The sequence below is a fragment of the Lactuca saligna genome, chromosome 6 (assembly GCF_052625555.1).
Source record: "Lactuca saligna cultivar CGN05327 chromosome 6, ASM5262555v1, whole genome shotgun sequence".
Lineage (NCBI taxonomy): Eukaryota > Viridiplantae > Streptophyta > Magnoliopsida > Asterales > Asteraceae > Lactuca > Lactuca saligna.
In genome coordinates, this window is record NC_136422.1 from 90538811 (window position 1) to 90561870 (window position 23060).

General features: G+C 34.4%; 1 protein-coding gene and 1 long non-coding RNA gene across 4 annotated transcripts; both read right to left on the reverse strand.

Moving 5' to 3' along the window:
* Positions 1-3084: 3084 nt before the first annotated feature.
* LOC145000235 (uncharacterized) lies at positions 3085-5752 on the reverse strand. 2 transcript variants are annotated; one of them, XR_013661164.1, is made up of 5 exons: positions 5675-5752; positions 3973-4024; positions 3680-3877; positions 3408-3598; positions 3085-3326 (listed from the first exon to the last, which is right to left on the reverse strand). It is a non-coding gene; the product is annotated as an uncharacterized LOC145000235 (long non-coding RNA). The 2 variants fall into 2 exon arrangements; XR_013661163.1 differs by lacking the exon at positions 5675-5752 and having other exon boundaries at positions 3973-4778.
* A 47-nt stretch (positions 5753-5799) lies between these two features.
* LOC145000234 (RGG repeats nuclear RNA binding protein A-like) lies at positions 5800-9865 on the reverse strand. 2 transcript variants are annotated; one of them, XM_078959427.1, is made up of 7 exons: positions 9483-9865; positions 8544-8835; positions 8124-8189; positions 7679-7811; positions 7015-7173; positions 6872-6928; positions 5800-6253 (listed from the first exon to the last, which is right to left on the reverse strand). In XM_078959427.1, the coding sequence occupies exons 1-7, from the start codon at positions 9655-9657 to the stop codon at positions 6068-6070; spliced, it is 1068 nt and encodes a 355-aa protein (XP_078815553.1). In that variant the 5' UTR covers positions 9658-9865; the 3' UTR covers positions 5800-6067. The 2 variants fall into 2 exon arrangements, with proteins under 2 accessions (XP_078815553.1, XP_078815554.1); XM_078959428.1 differs by having other exon boundaries at positions 8544-8829; positions 9483-9864.
* Between the last annotated feature and the right edge of the window lie 13195 nt (positions 9866-23060).

Below are 23060 nucleotides of genomic sequence, written 5' to 3' on the forward strand. Positions count from 1 at the left end.
AAACCATAGATTAACTTACGTGAAATGTGTGCGAATAGAAATCTTTCTTATATGAATGTACACTTCTGGTACGAGTGCGTAGAGTGATGTATCATAAACTATACCTATTATAGTTTATCTAAAATGTGTATAATATGTATGAACCCTTTTATGGAAATGTATTAGTGTTATAAATATATTCAAACTATACTTTTTATAGTTAAATAATACGTGTTCCAAAATGAATGGATAATATTTAGTATGAATGTCTTAGTTTCAGTTCATAATGATAAACTAACTAGGAAACACATTCAAACATTAAAACTTATGATTATACACTTTGCTCAACATAATACAAAGTGTTATGATATTTACATGCTGTTGGTAAAATTTAGCAATTCTGCCCTGTTTCGGAAAAATCATAGAAAAATCATACAAAGTCGAAAACTAGATCCGTAAATTCTGAGAGTTCACAAAATGTGTCTAGTTTGCTCATAATTTTTATCACAATTTATAATGACCTCTAACTTGGGTGAAAAAGTCCATAATCACAGACTGGTCCGGATTGTTGTTTGAAGTGATAGGCAGTTTTGTAAAAATCGCCATAAATTGTAGAAAAATCGTATGGAGATGTGCAAGTAGCCATTTTAAAGCTAAAAACTTGAACTATTTGCACCTTGTACAGTTTTGAAAAAAAAATATTTAAGATGCCCAAAACAGTCCGTGAATGGAGTTGAACTTTTCTGATGAAGGCTGTTAGAGAAATTTAGTTATGTTCTTAGTGTTTTAACTTGTATTCTCCCCCTGAAAACTTGAGAAAACATGAAAACGTAGGGGTATGAACTCACCTTGAGTGATTTCAGTAGATGATTGTTGAAGAATGGAAGTGTTTAATTCAAGAACACTTGGAGATGCCTTGAAAGTTTTCGAGAATCTAACATCATAGTTAGGGAGTTTGTGTAAGCAACCAAAGATTTGAGTAGAATGAAGTGAAATAATAATAGGGAGGATGAATTTTTACTTACTAAGTGTGGAAGAACACTTGAATCCAGCCTTGGATCTCGAAAATTTGTGTAGAAGAGTTTGAGAGAAAAAGTGATGTTTGTTACTTAGTGGAATGAGAGAAATGAGAGAAAATGAGGAGTGTGGTTGATTGTTCCAGCTCAAAAACGTGGGAGTGAGTGAAATTTGAGTGTAAGGGAACATTGAAGTGACATAGGTAAGGTGGGGAGGTATGGCTGGTCATAGAGTGGGTGTGGGGTGGTTGCTTGTGACTTGAAATTTTTTTTTTTTTTTTTTTTTTTTTTTTTTTAACTTGCAAGGCACAATGGAATATATTACTCCTATAAAGGAAATTGACTCAATCAAGGACGATTTCACAATTAAAGTTCGGATCATATGTCTTTGGACTCAAAAGTCAAGAACAATGTCTTATAATTGTCTATATCCCATTTTTAGTTTAATTTTCTAAATATATGTGTGGTTGTCTATGTGTGTGTATCTCTTTAAAAATTCTGCAATTTCATCATTTTATGACCCCCATTTGCGAAGTTGAGTATTTATTTCCAAAAATGCGAAACTCCAGGGACAATATTTGAAATCTTCTGTTTTCTTCCCCAATTCGCATTCTACTGTGAAATACTTCGCATCTTCATTCTTACACCCTTCGCATCCCTTCGCATTAATCACCTTCGCATTTTAACCTAATTAATCAAATGCGATTCACAAAATTTTTCATTCCAGATGCGAACACAGTTTAGTTCTTGAACTCTAAACTTGCGAAATCAAAATTTTCATATGTTGAACCCATATGCGAATATTAACCCAATTGACTTCAAATTGATTCATAGATGCGAACACTCGATTGTTTTACTTTCGCAAAATGAGCATCAACAACTCCACAATCGAGTTTTTAAATTCTTGCAAACAACAATTTCATAGTCCTTGACTTCGCGTTTTTCTTCACGAATCATCCCTCAATCATCAATCCAATTGCGAATCAAAAACTCATATGTTCTTGCTTTATCGATTCATCGACTACACTCATACAAATGCGAACAATACTCAATTTCAAAATCGATTGAAACTTATAGCAAAGCTAAATCCAACTTCGCATTAATCACCTTCGCATTTTAACCTAATTAATCAAATGCGATTCACAAAATTTTTCATTCCAAATGCGAACACAGTTTAGTTCTTGATTAGTACGAAGGCTTAGGAAATTTTTAACACAAACTTTTCTCCTGTGATGTTTTCCCATTAACATAGCAAGTTATACAATACGAACATAACACTAACCCTAATACACAAGGTTAGTTGAGCTGACCGGTTTGACTCGTTGACTTTATTTGACTTTGAATTGACCAGAATTTGACGGTTGTCACAGATATGTATGATATGTTTGATATGGGCCGGAAGGCGTGGTCATATGGACTGTAAAGGTTGATGTGGGTAGGACCGGAAGGTTTACCCAGTCGGGACGGAAGTCCCCTGAAATACATGGACCGGAAGGTCAAGGCCTGGAAAGGCGTATGTGCGTATGTCGTATTTTGGGAACTCACTAAGCTTTATGCTTACAGTTGTTGCTTATGTGTTTCAGGTGCGAGTGAGGACCGTGGGAAGGCGCCGGCGTGATCGTACACACACTCGGGGAAAACTATTTTATCTTTTGTTATGTAATCGTTGGAGACTACGACGTTATTTTGGAAATCTAAATTAATTACTCATGTCTTAATGGTTGTAAAAATGAAAATTTTTGGTTGGAAATTTTATGTCGTTACACAATGATTTGTCCAATCAAAACATTTGCACGACTATAATAAACATATTCATTTTGATCTAGAAATTTCATAACACCTTGCATTTGAGTTTTACCTTCTCTCTCCCTACATCGAAGTTTTTCGTCTGCATTGTAGATAGTTTTGAGAGTAGATACATTTTTCGGATTTAGGTTTTTTAGTGCAGATAATATATCTTTTGGTTTGACATTTTTTTTTCAACAAATCTTCCACTATTCGATATTCATATTCACGACGACGTCATGGATAAGGATGACCTTCTAAATATAACGACAGCTCATGGTTATGAAATTCACATATCATTTTTATCTTCCAAGAATTATCTACTAACGAATATTTGCCCTGTAGGCTAAATGGACAATTAATTTTTTTTGTCCTTGTTTTTTTTTTTTTTTTTTTGGAGATTTGTGTACTTTTGTATGTACCTCCACGATCACATTGAAATACAACATTAAAGTTACATTTAGAATTTTTTATGACGATAACATAACCTAAAGTATTTGCCATATTTTGCACCCAATCCATCACTTCTTGACGAGAATTGAACACCTGACAATTATATTATTATCAAAAGCAGACAAATCCACTTGATGCTTACATTACAGTAACAACATACTAATGAATTTATACCTTATTTGTTTTAAAGGGTGATGTGTCATCGAAGAAATAACGACTTTCGTTCAAACTTTCATTTTCATCTGCTTCATTTGTGTCGATTGGATGAATATTCGTTTCGAATGGTGATGTGTCGTCGAAAAAATAGTTACTTTCATTGAAGCTATTATTTTCATCTACTTCATTTGTCTCCATTGGATGAACACCTGACAATTATATTATTATCAAAAGCAGACAAATCCACTTGATGCTTACATTACAGTAACAACATACTAATGAATTTATACCTTATTTGTTTTGAAGGGTGATGTGTCATCGAAGAAATAACGACTTTCGTTCAAACTTTCATTTTCATCTGCTTCATTTGTGTCGATTGGATGAATATTCGTTTCGAATGGTGATGTGTCGTCGAAAAAATAGTTACTTTCATTGAAGCTATTATTTTCATCTACTTCATTTGTCTCCATTGGATGAATATCATCTCTCTAAACATAACAAAGAGAAAAACATAATAATAATAATAATAATAATAATAATAATAATAATAATAATAATAATAATAAAGATTAAGTATAAATACCTCATAATATGTGTCACCTATCCATTCTTCCCAACTTGTCATTTAATAAAAGCTATATTTATAACAAATATCATATGTTTGCTTTTAAGGAAAATTACTTTCAGCAAGTCGCTTTCAGTTTACCATATAAGAAATATCAATATAAGAAATATCAATCCTCTATATATAGAAAGAAATTATAACCAAATTTTCATTTTTATCCTTTTTATTTTTGTTAATGTTTCATAGTTTATATTTCTTATTTAACAAATTAATTTGTTTCTATTAATATTTAATAATATTCATTATTACTCTTCTTGTAAATGTATTCATGATTCATTTTAATTAAACAACTTTTATGAATAAGTAATATGTTTATATTTGTTAGTTTTCAAAATTAATAAAGTTTTAAGGGTTTAAGATTTAAATTGAAAAATCTAGGGTCTTTTCTAAACTACAATGTAAACCGAAGGTATAAAATTGTAATATTATATTTTATCGATAAAATGATTATTTTATCGGCACACATATTAATATATTTTATCGGCACATATATTAATACATTTTATCGGCACACATTTTATCATTTTATCGGCACACATATTAATATATTTTATGGCACACATATCAATTGTAAGAATCTGAAACCAAATTTTCATTTTTATCCCTTCTATTTTTGTTAATGTTTCATATTTATATTTCTTATTTAACATTTTAACTTTTTTTATTAATATTTAAAAATATTTATCAATATTCATTATTACTCTTCTTGTAAATGTATTCATGAGATCATTTTATTATACAACTTTTATGATTAAATAATATGTTTCTATTTGTTAATTTTCAAAATTAATAAAGTTTCAATGGTTTAAGGTATAAATGAAAAAAAAATCTAAGGTATGTTCTAAAACTACAATATAAACTAGATGTATATAATTGTAATATTACTTATCAATAGAATTGATTGGCACAGATTGATACGCATTTTAAAACCATAATTAAAATGATATATATCAATTGTCATTTTAATATATTAAATTGAAAAGATGATTAATTTACTTAATTTTAATTAAATAATATTTTTAACCATGGATTAGAAAAGTTATAAATTGATTTATCGTTAATAATATGAATTTTAAAAATAATAAAATATATTATTAACGTTTTAATGAAAAATAAAATATATTTATTGAAAATGATTAGAATACATATCTTAACATTTTAATTAATATTATTTTGAATATATATATTTAAGATTTTTTAGTATTTAATTTTATGTGTATTTCATATAAAGTTGTTGAAATTAAAAAGAATAAAAAGTAGGAAGGTTTATTTTGTAACTTACATCTAATTGAAAGGGAAAAAAATGAAAAATATAAAAACAATTAAAAATACCAAATCAACAAATATGATGATGGGATTGATTCTCTAATGATACAATGTACTGCAACGACATTTCTTCCATTATTTTGTAAAAACCCTATTATTTAATAATGCTGGCAAGTTGTTAATTCATTTGATGAATGTTCAGTGTCATTTCTCAAATTTATATGAAAAAAACTTTAAGCGAGACCAAGTATGGTAACGAATGATTGGGCCAGTTGATGTTTATTGCATTCCATTTTAAAAAACCAACTTTACGTGAGACCAATTATTTAAAAAATTAATAATAATAAAAACTTTAAGTTAAACCAGCAAAACCTTTTTCAAAAAAACTCTATACCCCATATATTTTGATGAAAACTTGTCCCAAAATGTTCAGGTTGATCAGCTAATTGCCATGGCTGCAAAGAAGGGGGATCTATTCACAAAACACATTACAGATGTCAAAATTTAGAGACAATTAAATAAGAAAAAGGAACATATTGACTCTAATAATTCAAAAATGAGCATTGAGCAAAAACTCAAAATATTCAAGGCTATAAATAAAAATGGTATCCTGAAATGATAAGAAATGCCACTGGCACCACCAGATGTGATGATCCAAGACACAAACCCAAGAAGACGATAACTAGACAATTTATACACGTGAAACATAAAAACCATTTAAGTTTTTTTTAAAAGCAGCACAGGAAAATAAATATAAATATAATATATTCCTGCAAAGACTCTCCTCTTACTTGACACTCAATGATGGGAACTGACCAACATCCTCAATGGCAGGAGCCGCCACATCCATCATCCGGTTTCCACCGCCTCTGGACACACCACCACGCCCACGGCCCCTACCACGTCCACCTGAACCTGGATTGTAGTACTTTTCCCCTTCACTCGGTTTTAAAAACTCATTGATGCTTAGTGACTGTCAAAATAAAAACAATTGCATATAAATATCATCTTAATTGCATATATAACATTAGCATTGCTTTGTATTTAGAAAAGATTGCTATTATTTATCAAGACTTTTCAAAATTGCTCTTCAGCTTAAAAAATCTCAAAAAAATAATCAACCTGTTCAAAATGTTGGGTTAAATAATCTCATAATTTCATTCCATCTACTACAGCCCAGGTTTTATAGTTAGGAAAAAAAAATAAGAGTACATTGAAAAGAACACCAATTTAAGTATACATTTTCACTTCAGCAAGCTTCAAATACTCAATTTCACAACAGCAATGCATTTTGAATTTCTTAAATATTAAAACATTGTACATTAGAGAATACCAAGCAATTGATTTGTATTTTGAAGATTCTTAATTAGATACAACAAATTCTACCCACTTATAGCTTTGCTTTTGCATTTGGAACACATTGCGTAGGTTTTTCAAACAACAGTGTTGTAATACATAAAAATTAAATTAGGATGCTAAAATATATAATTCAATGAAAACAACAATATTTTAATTATTTTATTAATTATGATAAAAAGTAAAATGTTGTCTCGATGAGTAAAAGACGAAATCTGAGATCAAATAAACTTGCCTTTCTAGCTCTGTCTTCCTTGTCAGCAGCCTCTTTGCGCTTATCCTTCTCAGAACCCTGCTTGCAACAAAAAAAAAATAATATGAATACAGAAACTAAAAGAAAATTTCATATATATTCTTCCACTAGTAAAGGAATTTTACCAATTTAACAAATATGTCCTCTTCACTCTTTTTGTTGGATAGCAACTGCATTTTTGCTAGATCTTTGTCCAATCCAACCTTTCTCTCTTCAGACTTGAGTGCTAGCAACGCTTTTCTCTTCTCCTCTAGAACCTTCTCATACTCTTCCAGTGTCATTTCCTGTTCACCGAAAAAATCTTAGGTAAACTATCTAAAGGTTTCCTTTAGACTTAATGCAAAAAGAACTTAGAAGAGAAAGTAAGGCATAACTCCCAACTCTTTACATAAAAGTAATTGGCCACATGAACAAATCTCCCAACTCTTTACATAAAAGTAATTGACCACATGAATCATGATTATCTATCTGCCAATTTCATGTTAAACTAACATATTACAAAGTAAAAAAGGTGCAATTATACCACCCCCAAGAAAAAACAAGAAAAAGAAACATGAAGATAATGTTTGGATTAAAAGAAGAATCTATATTAAGGAACAATCAAACTGGGGTGCTCACACTCACAGACAGAAGTTATTACAGCTAATAGAAAAATCAATTCATGTATAATGTATTCATTTCTTTTTTTACTTAATAGAAAAATCAAACAAATCAGAACTAAAGAAGGAGAGGAATACAAAAATAATAATAATAATAATAATAATAATAATAATAATAAAGAGACATCACCTTCTCCTCAGGCTCTTTCTCCTCTGCCTCGTTAACAGGATTCTCCTTATTGGCATCAACCAATTCTTCCTGAACAGCTGGCTTCTCAGAGGCCACGTTCTTTTCACCTTCAACCATAGCTTCTTCAGGCTCCCTATAAATAAAAAGGCAACCGGACAAGTCAACTCGTTGAACACAAAATTCATGAAAGAATGAAGAAAATATCTATTAAAGATTGCAACATATAACAGTAACAAAGATTCTGGAGACTTGAATATAACACAATGAAGTAAAGTGTAAAAAAACTACAACTGCCTTAGATTATTAATCAAGTAGCTTGTCAATTTTCAAAGAAACATCTCATTTCGGTTTTAATTGTTAGAAACACAAAACCCAAAAAAATGAGGTGGATTTATTCAGCTCATAAAAGACGGCTCTGAGAGCTAAATAAAATTTGAGCACTTACAAGGCAACCTCATCAGTTGCAGTTCCCCAATTGCCACGACCGGCACCTTCACGCTTAAACCCATTACTGTATATCAAATAAATAGCATAATCAGAAAGATATTACTAAATAATAGAAAAACCATCCTCTCAGAAACAAAAAGACTTCATCTTTTAAGGGATAAATCAAAGACAAAGCATTAATTTACATATTATAGCATCCTACTTTCATTTCTTTCAATTAAAGAAGTATACTTGAGATCTTTTTTTAACTAAGGCATGCATATCACTTAGTATCATTTTTTTCTTATCACCGCATTTTACTTTACATAAAAATTGTGCTTGTTGTATCTCAATGGCATGGCTATACTTGGATAAAGTTATCAAGTATGATGCCATAATAAACAATTCAATTAAATCAGACACAAGTACAACTACTAACCCACGACCAGTTCCGCTGCGGCGTTCAAACACCCTCCGAGGGCGTTCACCTTCAGCATCACCCCCATTTGTATAGCCACCCCGACGACCACCACGGTATCCACCACGTGGACCATTATACCCTCCTCCTCCTTGTCTTTCAGACTTGTCAACATCTCCATCTTCAGAAGATCTGTTGTATCCTCCATTGTTAGTTCCACTAGAGTTTTCATTGTCACCAAAATCACGATTAAACCCACGTCCACCAAAACGCCCCCCTCTCTGACCACCATTCCTCGCCTCTTGCACTACACCTCAAAACATAAACAATGTTTCATACAATCCATGTAACTTCTTAAAACACCATGTACATACATATATTCTATGCTCAAATTCCAGCATACGCTGCATGTGCAGCTATACACAATTATATGACTTGTTTTTACCATGAAAGTAATAATACATGTCATACGCACTCATCTCACGAACACTCCATATATCAATATCAACACCACCCAGCCGGGCATTTGCATCATCAAAATATACATCTTAATAATACAAACTTTACTTCAAGATTGTCCTCTTTCAAAACTATCGAGGCAACAAAGAAACACAGTGGCTTCGCTTTCAGTTTTAAAATTATAGGTGCTTTTATACAACATCAAAAACACATTAATTGTTGCAAAACAAAATATTTACTACAATTTGGAGCATTTTGTGCATTCCGTTGTGGATTAACCATGTTAAACATTGTCAAATTCACTATGGTTCGTTGATAAAAATTTGACAGATACAATAATTCAACAACCCAAACATGGTATATCTGAATTCCATCAAAAAAGTGGCACTTAAACTGAGTGCACGCTTGCGCATTCACCCAAAATAGCATACGACGGAAGCCGAGGACATTTGCAAACAGATGTAAACAAAACAAAAAAAATAATAAAATAGATATATTTACCAGCCTGGGCAGGAGGAAGCGGCTTGGACGGAAGCTTGGCTGCCGGCTTAGCAGCCGCAACACCAGCCGGAGATTTCTTGATGGACGGTGCCACTGCAGGTAGCTTAGCTATGAGTTGACTGGGGTCATCGTTATCATCATCGCCCAAAAGATCAAACGGATTCGTTGTTGCCATTTTTCAACACACTAAAAAATGTTAGAAACCTCAGAAACCAAAAACTATCGGGGGGCAAACAACACGGAACCTATAGGTTGTGCTTAGCGTCCATTAATCGATTCGATCAATTAACGGCGGAATAATAGTGAGAGTGGGCGTATGTGAGCTTCAACAGAAAATAAGTGGCGATATTGGGAAATAAAAACCCTAGCCGAAGCGGAAGATATTTGAGAAGTGGCGTACCTGTAGTTAAAAAAATATAAAAAATTAAAAAAAATAAAAAAATAAAAAACCTACAGAATACAGAGGGTTTTGTTGACGAATTGATTGGGCTGAGCGTAGGTATCTATGTTCGCGGGCTGATTTTTTGAGTCAAACAACCCAATATCTTTTTAATATTATTAGACAAATATGCAAAAATATATGTTAGGCTATATACTAGTTAGTTAGTCATCTATTATATAGTTTAATTTTAAATAAAAAAAACTAAATGTAAATGTTAAAATATTTATGAACTTTAAATTTATAAAAAATAAGAAAAATAATGCATTATTATAATAAAATATTTTTTATTTTTTAAATTTAAATAAATAAATAAAACTAATAAGTTTTAATTTTGAGAATTTTGAAATTAAAAAGTGAGTTCATTAATAAAATTGATATTAATTTATTACTATATTTATTGCAATTATTACATTAAAATATTATGTGTAATTTAATAAAAGAGAAAAACTAATAAGATGATATGTGGAAAAAAATCAAAATAACTACAAAATGACATTTAGCAAATTGAATGAGAGTGTAACAAGTGGTAAAAAAAACATTCATTATTAGAGATGATTTTTCTGGGTTAAACTTTAAAAACTAATATGCCCTTTTAATTTGTTTTTATATATTTTCTTAAATATTTTTTTTCTTTTATTTAAATATCAATGTTAAAACAAATAAATAAGGAACTCTCTCTCTCTCTCTCTCTCTCTCTCTCTCTATATATATATATATATATATATATATATATATATATATATATATATATATATATATATATATATATATATATATATGCAACCTAAAAACATCATGGTTGTATTTTCCAACTACCGTCGCCCCTCTTTTCACATCTTACATCGGACCTCATCGCTACCATCTGCAACAATCAGACACCAATCTACCACTTCCCACCCATTTGTATCATCGACAACCACCAGCCTCAAAACCATTAATGCACCTTCCATCAGATAAATCACCCCATTCTTTCACCTTCATTTTCCAGTAGTTCCTCACCCCTATACAAACCAATTTTTGAATCGATTTGTTCGTAACTTCATATACAAAAAGGGAAAACACCACTAAACCTCTGACTTGAAATCAAAATCAATATGGAAACCTGTAATAAAACCCAAACCAAAATAAACATCAAACAACTCAAAACTGAAACTGATGAAATTTAAACCAAAACTGTTAACGTATCTCACTAAGAATACGTTAAAGATAACATAACTGCTATCTTTAGGACGACCTAGCTAACGATTGTGAATCCGTCCTAACGCCAGACCCGAGCCCTCTCCCTCATACTAAGACCCTTATACTTGGCGCTCTCGCGCCCGGGTCCAATTCCTGGCGACAATCTTCAGTCTATAATGAGAAAAAACATAGTTGGTTGTTTGCCAAAGCAACAAATGTAGTACCCAAGGTGTTGTCCTCTGTTTATTCTACACCAATAACAGATGGCCGCTAGTGGTTCATGATCCACCAATAGGTCTCCTACACGTCCTGTTGTCCAAGACAAAATAAAGGACATTGTTGGAATCATACGCAAGGAACAACAGGTATAAAAAGGATCCTTCTTTTCTAGAAGAAGTGATCGTTTTCTCTTTATCAAAAACCTTAATCATCTTATTCTCAAACATACATTAACTAGACCATCAAAGCTTCATCTCAGGACTACCACCTAGACGTCGACTTACGTTATAACAACCCAATTTTTCAAAGGAAATGTAACGACCAAAATTTCAACAAAATTTAAACTTTTCAAAAACATCCAGCTCATTAAGTTATTACAAAAAGGTTTTCAATACATTTATTATCAGAGTATTCCCAGGTCCATATCAAAAAACATAAACACGAGGAGCGGTACGATCACGCCTTCGCCTTGCCACGGTCTCCTGAAGAACCTGAAAAACATTTAAACCACAACTGTAAGCCCGAAAGCTTAGTGAGATACCCCCAAAATACCAACCACATATACGCCCTTCCAGGCTACGACCTTCAGGTCCAAATCATAATGCCTTCTGGCCCATAACATAGTGCATTCCGGCCCATTACATAAATTGCATACATAACATAACAGAACATAGAACAGCCATGCATATCGGGTCTACTGTGTGATTGGTCCGCCGTATCGGGCCTTCAGTCCACCGGGTCCATCCTCCGAATCTAGTCATGTCCTTCGAGTCTGTAGTGTGGTTGGTCCGCCCGCACCGTGCCTTCAACCCATCTGGTCCACTCTCTGAGTCTACAGTATGACTGGTTCGCCCGCATCGGGCCTTCAATCGCCCTGGTCCACTCTCCGAGCCTCAGCACGTCTGGTCCGCCCTCGTGGGGCCTACAGCCTATCCGGACCGCTCGTTGGGCCTTCGGAACAACTGGTCCGCCCTGGGTATCTTGGCCTACAGCACAAAGCAGGACCCGTCTCAACCTAACTCTAATCCAAACAACCATGTGCACATAACATACAATCATATAATAGTTCATAGTCAGCAAGCCGATCAAGCAGATCACATAACATATCATTATCCTAACCAGGATACCAACCTAACCGGTCACTAGCATAGCATCACCCTACATATCAAGAAACCGACCTTAACCAGGTCTCTAACATTTACCATCCTAGCTACCAGGATGCAGACATATCAAAGCAATAACATAACAACAAATATCCGAATCTCAATCCGATAAAGGGTCGGCCTTGGTGCCTTAGACCCTGTCGATATAGTGAGGATAACTCACCTCGTGAATGCAGATACTCTGAACTGAAGAAGCAGACTCTTGAATCACCAACTCACCGCCAATCCCGAACTAACCATCATAACAAAATAAACATTAGGCCAAGCTTACATTCACTTATCAGGCCAAGACCAAAGTCCAAATCTTATACAAGGTCCAATATTGGCCCAATTTACCAAATTGGGCCCACCTCACCAAATGGGCCTAGATCCAAAGTCCATAACAATAATTGGGCCCAAAATACTTTATCCATAAATTCCCAGACTTGGCCCAATAACCCACTACCCACAAACGGCCCAAACTCAAAAGCCCAAAATGAAAGTCCAACAGGAGGAGTACGTTGGGCGTACCTTCCTTGGTACGCGGGGTGTACAACATTGATTCGCAAAGGGGGATCGGGGCTCTGGCCCGCTACGCGGGGCGTACTCAAAGGTTACGCGGGGCGTAACTGCGCTATACATTAAGTCCTTCTAACCTCTTAATGGCTTAAGCTCTTAAGCCCAAACTTCATATCCCTAGGCCAAATATGCCTAAGATTCATAAAGTCTCAAACTTTATCACTTGGGATGTCCATAAGCTCTTAATCCAAGGTCTTAATCCATTAAGACCTATGTTTCCGTGACAACCCGATATTTCGAGACAATGAAATGTAACACCAGTCGAATATAGGTAAAAATTTAACTTTCCTAAAATCTTATTTGGGTTAAATAAAGTGGTAGGAATCGTATTAAGGTTTTCATGCATATAAAGAACACTAAAATCCGAGTTATAACGAAGAAGTTATGACCAATCTAAGATTCTCGGCAAAACCGACAATACTAATAAACATAAAACGCAAAGTTTCAATACAATAGTTTTTGGCCTTAGGTATCTAAATGAAAGTTTTAGATATCATTAAACCGTAAACGTACATAAACAGAACGTCCAAATCTGACTTCGTATGAGGAAGTTGTGATTTTTCTAAGTTATAGATATAACAGTAGACAACTAAAAACTCGAAATAGAAATTGAGAGACGTTTAGCCGACACAATCTAAATGATAATCGAAGGGCTCAACAATACTAGCGCAATGGTAAAAAGTCTGAAGAAAACGGACGTCGGATGAAGAAGTTATAGAACTTTAACGGACTTTTCCTGTCCCGACCTATTAAAAATATAATATTAAAAATAAATCAGAACTAGCCGACGGAGTCTAAACGAAAGTTGTAGATCGTAGTCTCACCTTCGCGTGGATATAAAGAACATCGAAAACGGAGTTCGTATGAGAAAGATATGAATTTTTGAAGTTTGCTAATTAAGTAAAATATAAATTTAATTAAAACCCGGTATTATCCGAAGAATGAGTCAGCGGTCCGATCCCTCGTACGCCACGCGTACCCTCGTACGCCCAGTGTACTCGGATGCTAGGCTCCGGTTCGTATACGTCGCTCCGATGTTTCGACCGAGGATGCGCTCATGCATGACGCATGAGTACGCACCGCGTACTCTCGTACGCCCCGCGTAACGAGGTCCTCCAGCCCCTATATAAAGGGTGCAAGGGTGCCGGCCATATTTGCTAATCTCCTTCCTTTCTCGCGCCGAAGCTCTGCGTTTCAACCCTCGGAGTCATCCCAAAGGCCCGGTTTTCATATCCAAGTTGGGAAGAAAGTTTTACACTCCCGAGACTCCTGAGATTTCCTAAGAATCTCGAGAGATCCGCTTTCTCGAGTAGAAGTTATGCTCGGTTTTCGTCACGCTTTCTTCAATCAATCAAGTGAGTTCATACGCCTATAAACTACACTTTTAAATATTTTATAAATACTTTTATATGCTTTTAAGGAGGGGGTGAATAGAAGTAAAATACTCGATTATTATCGTGTGTTATATAATAAAGTTTCATTATACGCTTTTTATCAACGGAATCATATGTGATTTATAACAGTTATAGGGAAACTTTCATATGAAAAATATATCACGATAACATCATAACTTTTGAGATGAAAAGTGTTGTTATATATATATATATATATATATATATATATATATATATATATATATATATATATATATATATATCAAACACTTTGCTTATACGGTAAGTATATGTGTCCATCTTCGGTACTACAAACATACGATTATTTTGACACGAAAAATGTCAATCTTTTGCGATATTTGCTGTTAATAAATCAATCATATGGGATTTATAACTAGTATACAAATGGATTTACTACAGGTTTAGCAGTTTTACTAAACATATTACTTCAAATGACTTTCTTAAACGTTTTTACATGATTAACGCTTTTTATCAAACTGTCTTACACACTGTAAGCTTCCTTTCAAACTCGGTTACAAAGGTGTTTTCAAACAGTGGTTTTCCGTGTACTTAAACTATCTTATCAAACAAAATACTTTCAATCGTTTTATAAACTGACATCAAGTCACAAATTCTTTATTAGACTTTTCAACGGTTTTACAAAACTTCTTTTATGCTTTTATATTATAAATTGCATGCCTCTTTATGTATAGTTATATAAGAAATGTTTAAAAGACTTAAGAAGGCTATCCACCCTATTTCCTTTTCCTCGATTTGGATGTAGTCTGGTGGGATATCGGGTACCCGTCCGAAGGTCGTTTAAATATTAGTTATATATATCATGTGTACATATATAGTCATAAATGTTCCATCAGTTAATTTTGTTCTGACGCTCTTGGGTAGCAAGGGTGTATAAATCTACTTGGACGCTCATCAATTATATTCTAGTAAACTATTATAGGAATAGTTTAGGGGATACAAAACATTATTTCTATTATAAGAAAGTACACCAGAGTCAGTTCATTCATGAGTCTAGACTACATGCTATATGAAGGGATACTCTTATAGAGATTCCTCTTACATGGATATATATTTATAGGGATACGCTTACATAGATACACTTACATGAGTACGTTTACATGAATACTTTTACATGAATACTTTTACATGAATACTTACACATGAATACTTTTACATAGATATTATATGGCAAATTACTATTACATAATATATGTCTAGGTAATGTTATATAGTTCTCCTTTCTATCTTTACCTTGTGATACAATTACATCATCGACGAGATAGATTGGACTTTATATCCTAGTACCAAAGGATACTTTACGGGATTAACCATTCCTAGAATCTCTGTTAGATACAGAGGTAAATGCACATCCACGGATGTCTTCGGTTGATACCATTTCAGGTATACTTTAAGGGATTAACTATTCCTACAACCAGCTCTTAGCAACAGAGGTAAATGTACATCTACGGATGTCTAAAGTTAACACTGTTAGTTATCCTAGTATAAAGGGATAATATGTAAGTTAGTTATATTATTACTATTATCTTGTGACTCATCCGCATAACAAATGAGGTGAATCGTATTTGAGCATCCTAGTACCAAAGGATACAATTTCTTATATTAATAAAAAATGTCGAACAGTCGGGTCTTGGTAGAAGACTACTTTCAAAACAACTAGGTCTTGGTATAAGATTTCATCTATACTTATAGGAATCATAGGGATTTCTGGGGTTTACCAAACGGTTTCGATTACTTACAAACATTTCCACACTTATACGAACTTTCTTTCAGAACAATATCAAGTCTTTCATTACAAGTTTTACAAATCAAAAACACATTAATACTTATGAATTCACCAGCTTTTTGGCTGATACTCGCTTTCAAAATAACTTGTATTCTCAGGTCGCAAATAGACAAGTACGACGACCAGGTTTTGTGAAGACGGAGCAGTCCAGACTCGTCTTATTTTCTGATTATTCATTTTATTGTTGTATTTTATGAAAGAACACACATGTACTTGAAACTTATACTATTAATGCAATGGATGATGTTGTTGTTTGTTTACTACTTTACATTGTTGTGATACATTACATGACGTCCTCCGCCCCAGAACGTTTCCGCCGTTCTCGGTTTTGGGGTGTGACGGATTGGTATCAGAGCATTGTTTATAGTGAATTGAGTATATCAACCCATAAAAGATATACTAACTATAAATACAATGGGATTAAAAATACTCTGACTAAGAGCTTATACTTTTAAATAATAAAATATTTAATTAAGTATATGTGCCTGCATTCATACTAAAATCAGTGTCACTATTACGATTGTTGAATATCACATGTAAGCTTGGGGATGTATGGTCAATCCTGGGAGTGGCATAGCCTGATCAACTATGCTGGTCCGAGGAGTGATTAGCATATGCCCAAGAATGGTTGTGATGTAGCAACAATTCTATAAACTTACCAACATTACCACAATGAGAACATTATAACAGAACCCAAGTCTAAAATACCATAGGGGTGTTTTGTGTTACCATAATTACTTACTTGGGAACTAAAAAGGATCTTCAGTACTAAGTTGATAGTTGCTAAGTGGATACAATAAGGTTATATGTAACTATGATGTCATAGACTTAGAATCTGTGAAATTCTGCTTTACCCCGGTTCCTTGTGAATTTGGAGTTGAGTTCACTTATTCGAAAGCCTATCCTGTTTTGATTACATATAACTGGTATGCACTTTATAAATAATGATGTAACTAATGGAGGTTATTTAATAATTATCTAGATAGTTTGTCTAATAATTATTTCTTTACCCTAATTCTCGTGTAGATAACATAACTGGACTCCATCCTCACGACAACCCGTACTTCCCGATCAAAGGTAGTGCTGGATGGTTCAAAGAAGAACCAGAGAATGATGATCCACTCCCTTTTGAATGATCATCATGCTGAAGACCTTTCGGATGATGATAAATCCAAACTCGAGGATGAGAACCTACCCCCAGTAGCTCCCAATTCAAACCCTAACCCTCGTCCAACTCTTCATGGCCCGACGCCTCCTTGGGTAGAATGCTTGGACACATGGAGTGAAAGGCAAGATCAACCTATGCCGGTTAATGGATACCGAAGCTTCTACCACTCAAGCGAAGGAATCTCAGTAGATATAGTTCTACAAATCCTCATCCGTAGAGTCGCCCGAAACGAAATTCAGGGCAGGACGACTTTCAACATATCGAAAAGGTTAATGCCAAGTCAAGAATGCATACCATTCGCACCAAACGCCTTGATCACAAGAGAGAGATCTGAGAGAAACCATGAGACCCTGCTGCAAGCACTAGCTGAAACCCGAGCCGAAGTCATAGAGGTCCAAGTACGCCAGAGGGTGTACGAGAGATACCTACTTGATATGAAACGTCAACTAACCGAACTAAGGGTTCACCATAGGGGTGACCATCGCCAATAGGAGATACCTTACTTCCTTCTTTGTTTTAAAGAACCATGTTCCTGTCTATGTGTTGTGTAGTACTTTCTATGTGACTACCTTGTACTGTAAGTACTTTTAGTAAAGTCTTTATGCTGTCAAGGACTTTTCTACTCCGAATATGATGTATGACCTACAACAAGGTCAATTTCCCCAAACCTATTACATCTTAAACATTACTGATATCGAAAGTCGGCTAACTCCCGTGTTACTCTTTGTTCAAATACCTTCATTATACTATCATTGGAGTCTATCTAAAAACCCCACTTAGTCAAGTTATTGGACTATGGTAATTTAACCCCGGAATCATTTTCAAGCCTCTTTTAAAGGTTGGATCATATTATCCACCAACCTATAATGCCTCGGCTTGAATAACAAACGTCTAAAGACCATTCTATAAACATGCGTCTACTCTGGACTAGGACTGCATCATAGGGATGTAGGTCAAACCATCATGAACATATTTCTAATTTGTACTAGGACTGCATCATAGGGATGTAGGTCAAACCTGCAAGAACATGCTTCTACTCTTTACTTAAGCGATCGAAGTACATCCAGGTTCAACCATACTCACTCATAAATTCATTTTCTTCCCATGCAACAGAATCATGTCGCCGAAGAAAAACGATCAACCCATCAACCAAACACCAACTCTTCAGATTGATGCAGCTACCTTTCAAGCTGCAGTCTCGGCTGCCGTGTCAGCTATTCTGACACACCTTAACGCTAACAACGCGAATGTTAGCGGGATTGTTAACAATAATTCCAATCCAAGTAACAATCAAATACCTCAACGAGCAACAAACTACCACGACACCCTGAATCTCAAATCCAAGAATAACAAACGAAAGTTCTGGGCCAAATCTAAAGGAAAATCACCACAAGGGGCGAGCAAAAGACAACAACATGTGGCAACCTTCGCAGCCACGACATCTGTACCTCTGACTACTATCCCTTTTGGTATCCCATTTGTCCCTAAACCAGTTAGGCAGTATGCCGGAACCCTATCGAAATGCAATAAGTGCAGCTTCCATCATCTGGGTAGTTGTCGTCCGTTACACTACTTTAAATGCAACAAGAATGGACATACTACCAATTTCTGCTGGACTCAGACCCAACACATTACTTCAAACACCAATGTCGAAATCTCTCGAATATGCCATCTATGTGGTGTAATGGGACACTTCAAGAGGGACTGTCCAACAGAGAAGGACGACGGCGAATCTGGAGGAGTTTGACCTCAGAATGGAAAGAGGCAAAGAAGGACCCTACCATAGTATAGGTTCACTTCCAATCGTCAGCATTATGTATGTCTTTTTAAAACATGTTTAAAACTAGTGCAACTCAAGTCGTATCTTTTGTGAGATCCCGTCAGTAAAGGGAACCCTCGTGCTGCGTATACTTACCTTTTGTAGTATACCTTGTTCGCAGCAATAGTCTTATAGTAAAACTAAAGTACTGTAACTCCTTTAAAAGTTGCACGCTTCTGTTTTGTCTGTAAACAGCTTATGTTCAAATCTAATGTCTTTAAGTTTCCTTATGATTTCGACATTATCATATGACTTGATTCAATTTGATCCTCACAAAAACAGCTTCATACGTACACCTCTTTCTCCGAAATCGCCTTTCTAAGTGAAGCCATCATTCCAGAACTCCGAGGTACTCATGCATAGAGTCCCTCATGTTTCTTTTCCTTTCCGAAGAAATCCCCGAAGTACCACTCGTACAGTACGTCAAGTTCAAATCCGAAGATCCATATGGTTGATCTATTGCTGATGAATATATACATAGGGGTGATATATAAACAAGGTTCTGACTTCATAATCAGTATGAATTGGTTTTGTTCTTATGCAAGAGGAAAGGTCACTGCCTATACCTCAAGACAGTTTAAGACACAGGAGGTTAACTATACAATACATGATCTTGAGTCAGGAACAACGGAAATTGCTCTGAAGATCTGGAGACACTACTTGTAGGGTACAAGGTGTACTAATTTCACTGTCCACAAAACATTCAACATACATTCGACCAAGAAGAGTTATCACACCAGTAAGGCAAACGAAAGAAACAAAGCCGTTCCCCGATAGTGAAAGGTTCGCTGGAAGGCCATGCGAGGATCTTAATTCACTTAGGAACGCAAAGATCAAATAAAACTTCTATCCGTAGCGTAGTATCAATTCTGCTTAAACTCTAATTTCGGGACGAAATTCCCTCTAACAGGGGGATGATGTGACAACCTGATATTTCGAGACAATGAAATGTAACACCAGTCGAATATAGGTAAAAATTGAACTTTCCTAAAATCTTATTTGGGTTAAATAAAGTGGTAGGAATCGTATCAAGGTTTTCGTGCATATAAAGAACACTAAAATCCGAGTTATAACGAAGAAGTTATGACCAATCTAAGATTCTCGGCAAAACCGGCAATACTGATACATGTAAAACGCGAAGTTTCAATACAATAGTTTTTGGTCTTAGGTATCTAAATGAAAGATTTAGATATCATCAAACCGTAAACGTACATAAAAAGAACGTCCAAATCTGACTTCGTATGAGGAAGTTGTGATTTTTCTAAGTTATAGATATAACAGTACACTAAAAACTCGAAATAGAAATCGAGAGACTTTTAGCCGACACAATCTAAATGAGAATCGAAGGGCTCAACAATACTAGTGCAACGGTAAAAAGTCTGATGAAAATGGACGTCGGATGAAGAAGTTATAGAACTTTAACGAACTTTTCCTGTCCCGACCTATTAAAAATATAATATTGAAAATAAATTCAAAACTAGCCGATGGAGTCTAAACGAAAGTTGTAGATCGTAGTCTCACCTTCGCGTGGATATAAAGAACGTCGAAAACGGAGTTTGTATGAGAAAGATATGAATTTTTGAAGTTTTCTAATTAATTAAAATATAAATTTAATTAAAACCCGGTATTATCCGAAGAATGAGTCAACGGTTCGATCCCTCGTACGCCCTGCGTACTCGGATGCTAGGCTCCGGTTCGTCCACGTCGCTCCAATGTTTCGACCGAGGATGCGCTCATGCATGACGCATGAGTACGCACCGCGTACTCTCGTACACCCCGCGTAACGAGGTCCTCCAGCCCCTATATAAAGGGTGCGAGGGTGCCGGCCATATTTGCTAATTTCCTTCCTTTCTCGCGCTGAAGCTCTGCGTTTCAATCCTCAGAGTCATCCCAAAGGCCCGGTTTTCATATCAAAGTTGGGAAGAAAGTTTTACACTCCCGAGACTCCTGAGATTTCCTAAGAATCTCGAGAGATCCGCTTTCTCGAGTAGAAGTTATGCTCGGTTTTCGTCACGCTTTCTTCAATCAATCAAGTGAGTTCATACGCCTATAAACTACACTTTTAAATATTTTATAAATACTTTTATATGCTTTTAAGGAGGGGGGGTGAATAGAAGTAAAATACTCGATTATTATCGTGTGTTATATAATAAAGTTTCATTATACGCTTTTTATCAACGGAATCATATGTGATTTATAACAGTTATAGGGAAACTTTCATATGAAAAATATATCACGATAACATCATAACTTTTGAGATGAAAAGTGTTGTTTTATATATATATATATATATATATAAATATATATATATATATATATATATATATATATATATGTATAAATCAAACACTTTGCTTATACGGTAAGTATATGTGTCCATCTTCGGTACTACAAATATACGATTATTTTGGCACGAAAAACATCAATCTTTTGCGATATTTGCTGTTAATAAATCAATCATATGGGATTTATAACTAGTAGACAAATGGATTTACTACAGGTTTAGCAGTTTCACTAAACATATTACTTCAAATGACTTTCTTAAATGTTTTTACATGATTAAAGCTCTTTATCAAACTGTCTTATACACTATAAGCTTCCTTTCAAACTCGGTTACAAAGGTGTTTTGAAACAGTGGTTTTCCGTGTACTTAAACTGTCTTATCAAACAAAATACTTTCAATCGTTTTATAAACTGACATCAAGTCACAAATTCTTTATTAGACTTTTCAATGGTTTTACAAAACTTCTTTTATGCTTTTATATTATAAATTGCATGCCTCTTTATGTATAGTTATATAAGAAATGTTTAAAAGACTTAGGAAGACTATCCACCCTATTTCTTTTTCCTCGATTTGGATGTGGTCTGGTGGGATATCGGGTACCCGTCCGAAGGTCGTTTAAATATTAGTTATATATCATATGTACATATATAGTCATAAATGTTCCATCAGTTAATTCTGTTCTGATGATCTTGGGTAGCAAGGGTGTATAAATCTACTTGGACACTCATCAATTATATTCTAGTAAAGTATTATAGGAATAGTTTAGTGGATACAAAACATTATTTCTATTATAAGAAAGTACACCAGAGTCAGTTCATTCATGATTCTAGACTACATGCTATATGAAGGGATACTCTTATAGAGATTCCTCTTACATGGATATATATTTATAGGGATACGCTTACATAGATACGCTTACATGAGTACGTTTACATGAAAACTTTTACATGAATACTTTTACATGAATACTTACACATGAATACTTTTACATAGATATTATATGGCAAATTACTATTACATAATATATGTCTAGGTAGTGTTATATAGTTCTCCTTTCTATCTTTACCTTGTGACACAATCATATCATCGACGAGATAGATTGGACTTTATATCCTAATACCAAAGGATACATTACGGAATTAACCATTCCTAGAATCTCTGTTAGATACAGAGGTAAATGCACATCCACGGATGTCTTCGGTTGATACCATTTCAAGTATACTTTAAGGGATTAACTATTCCTACAACCAGCTGTTAGCAACAGAGGTAAATGTACATCTACGGATGTCTAAAGTTAACATTGTTAGTTATCCTAGTATAAAGGGATAATATGTAAGTTAGTTATATTATTACTATTATCTTGTGACTCATCCGCATTACAAATGAGGTGAATCGTATTTGAGCATCCTAGTACCAAAGGATACAATTTCTTATATTAATAAAAAAATGTCGAACAATCGGGTCTTGGTAGAAGACTACTTTCAAAACAACTAGGTCTTGGTATAAGATTTCATCTATACTTATAGG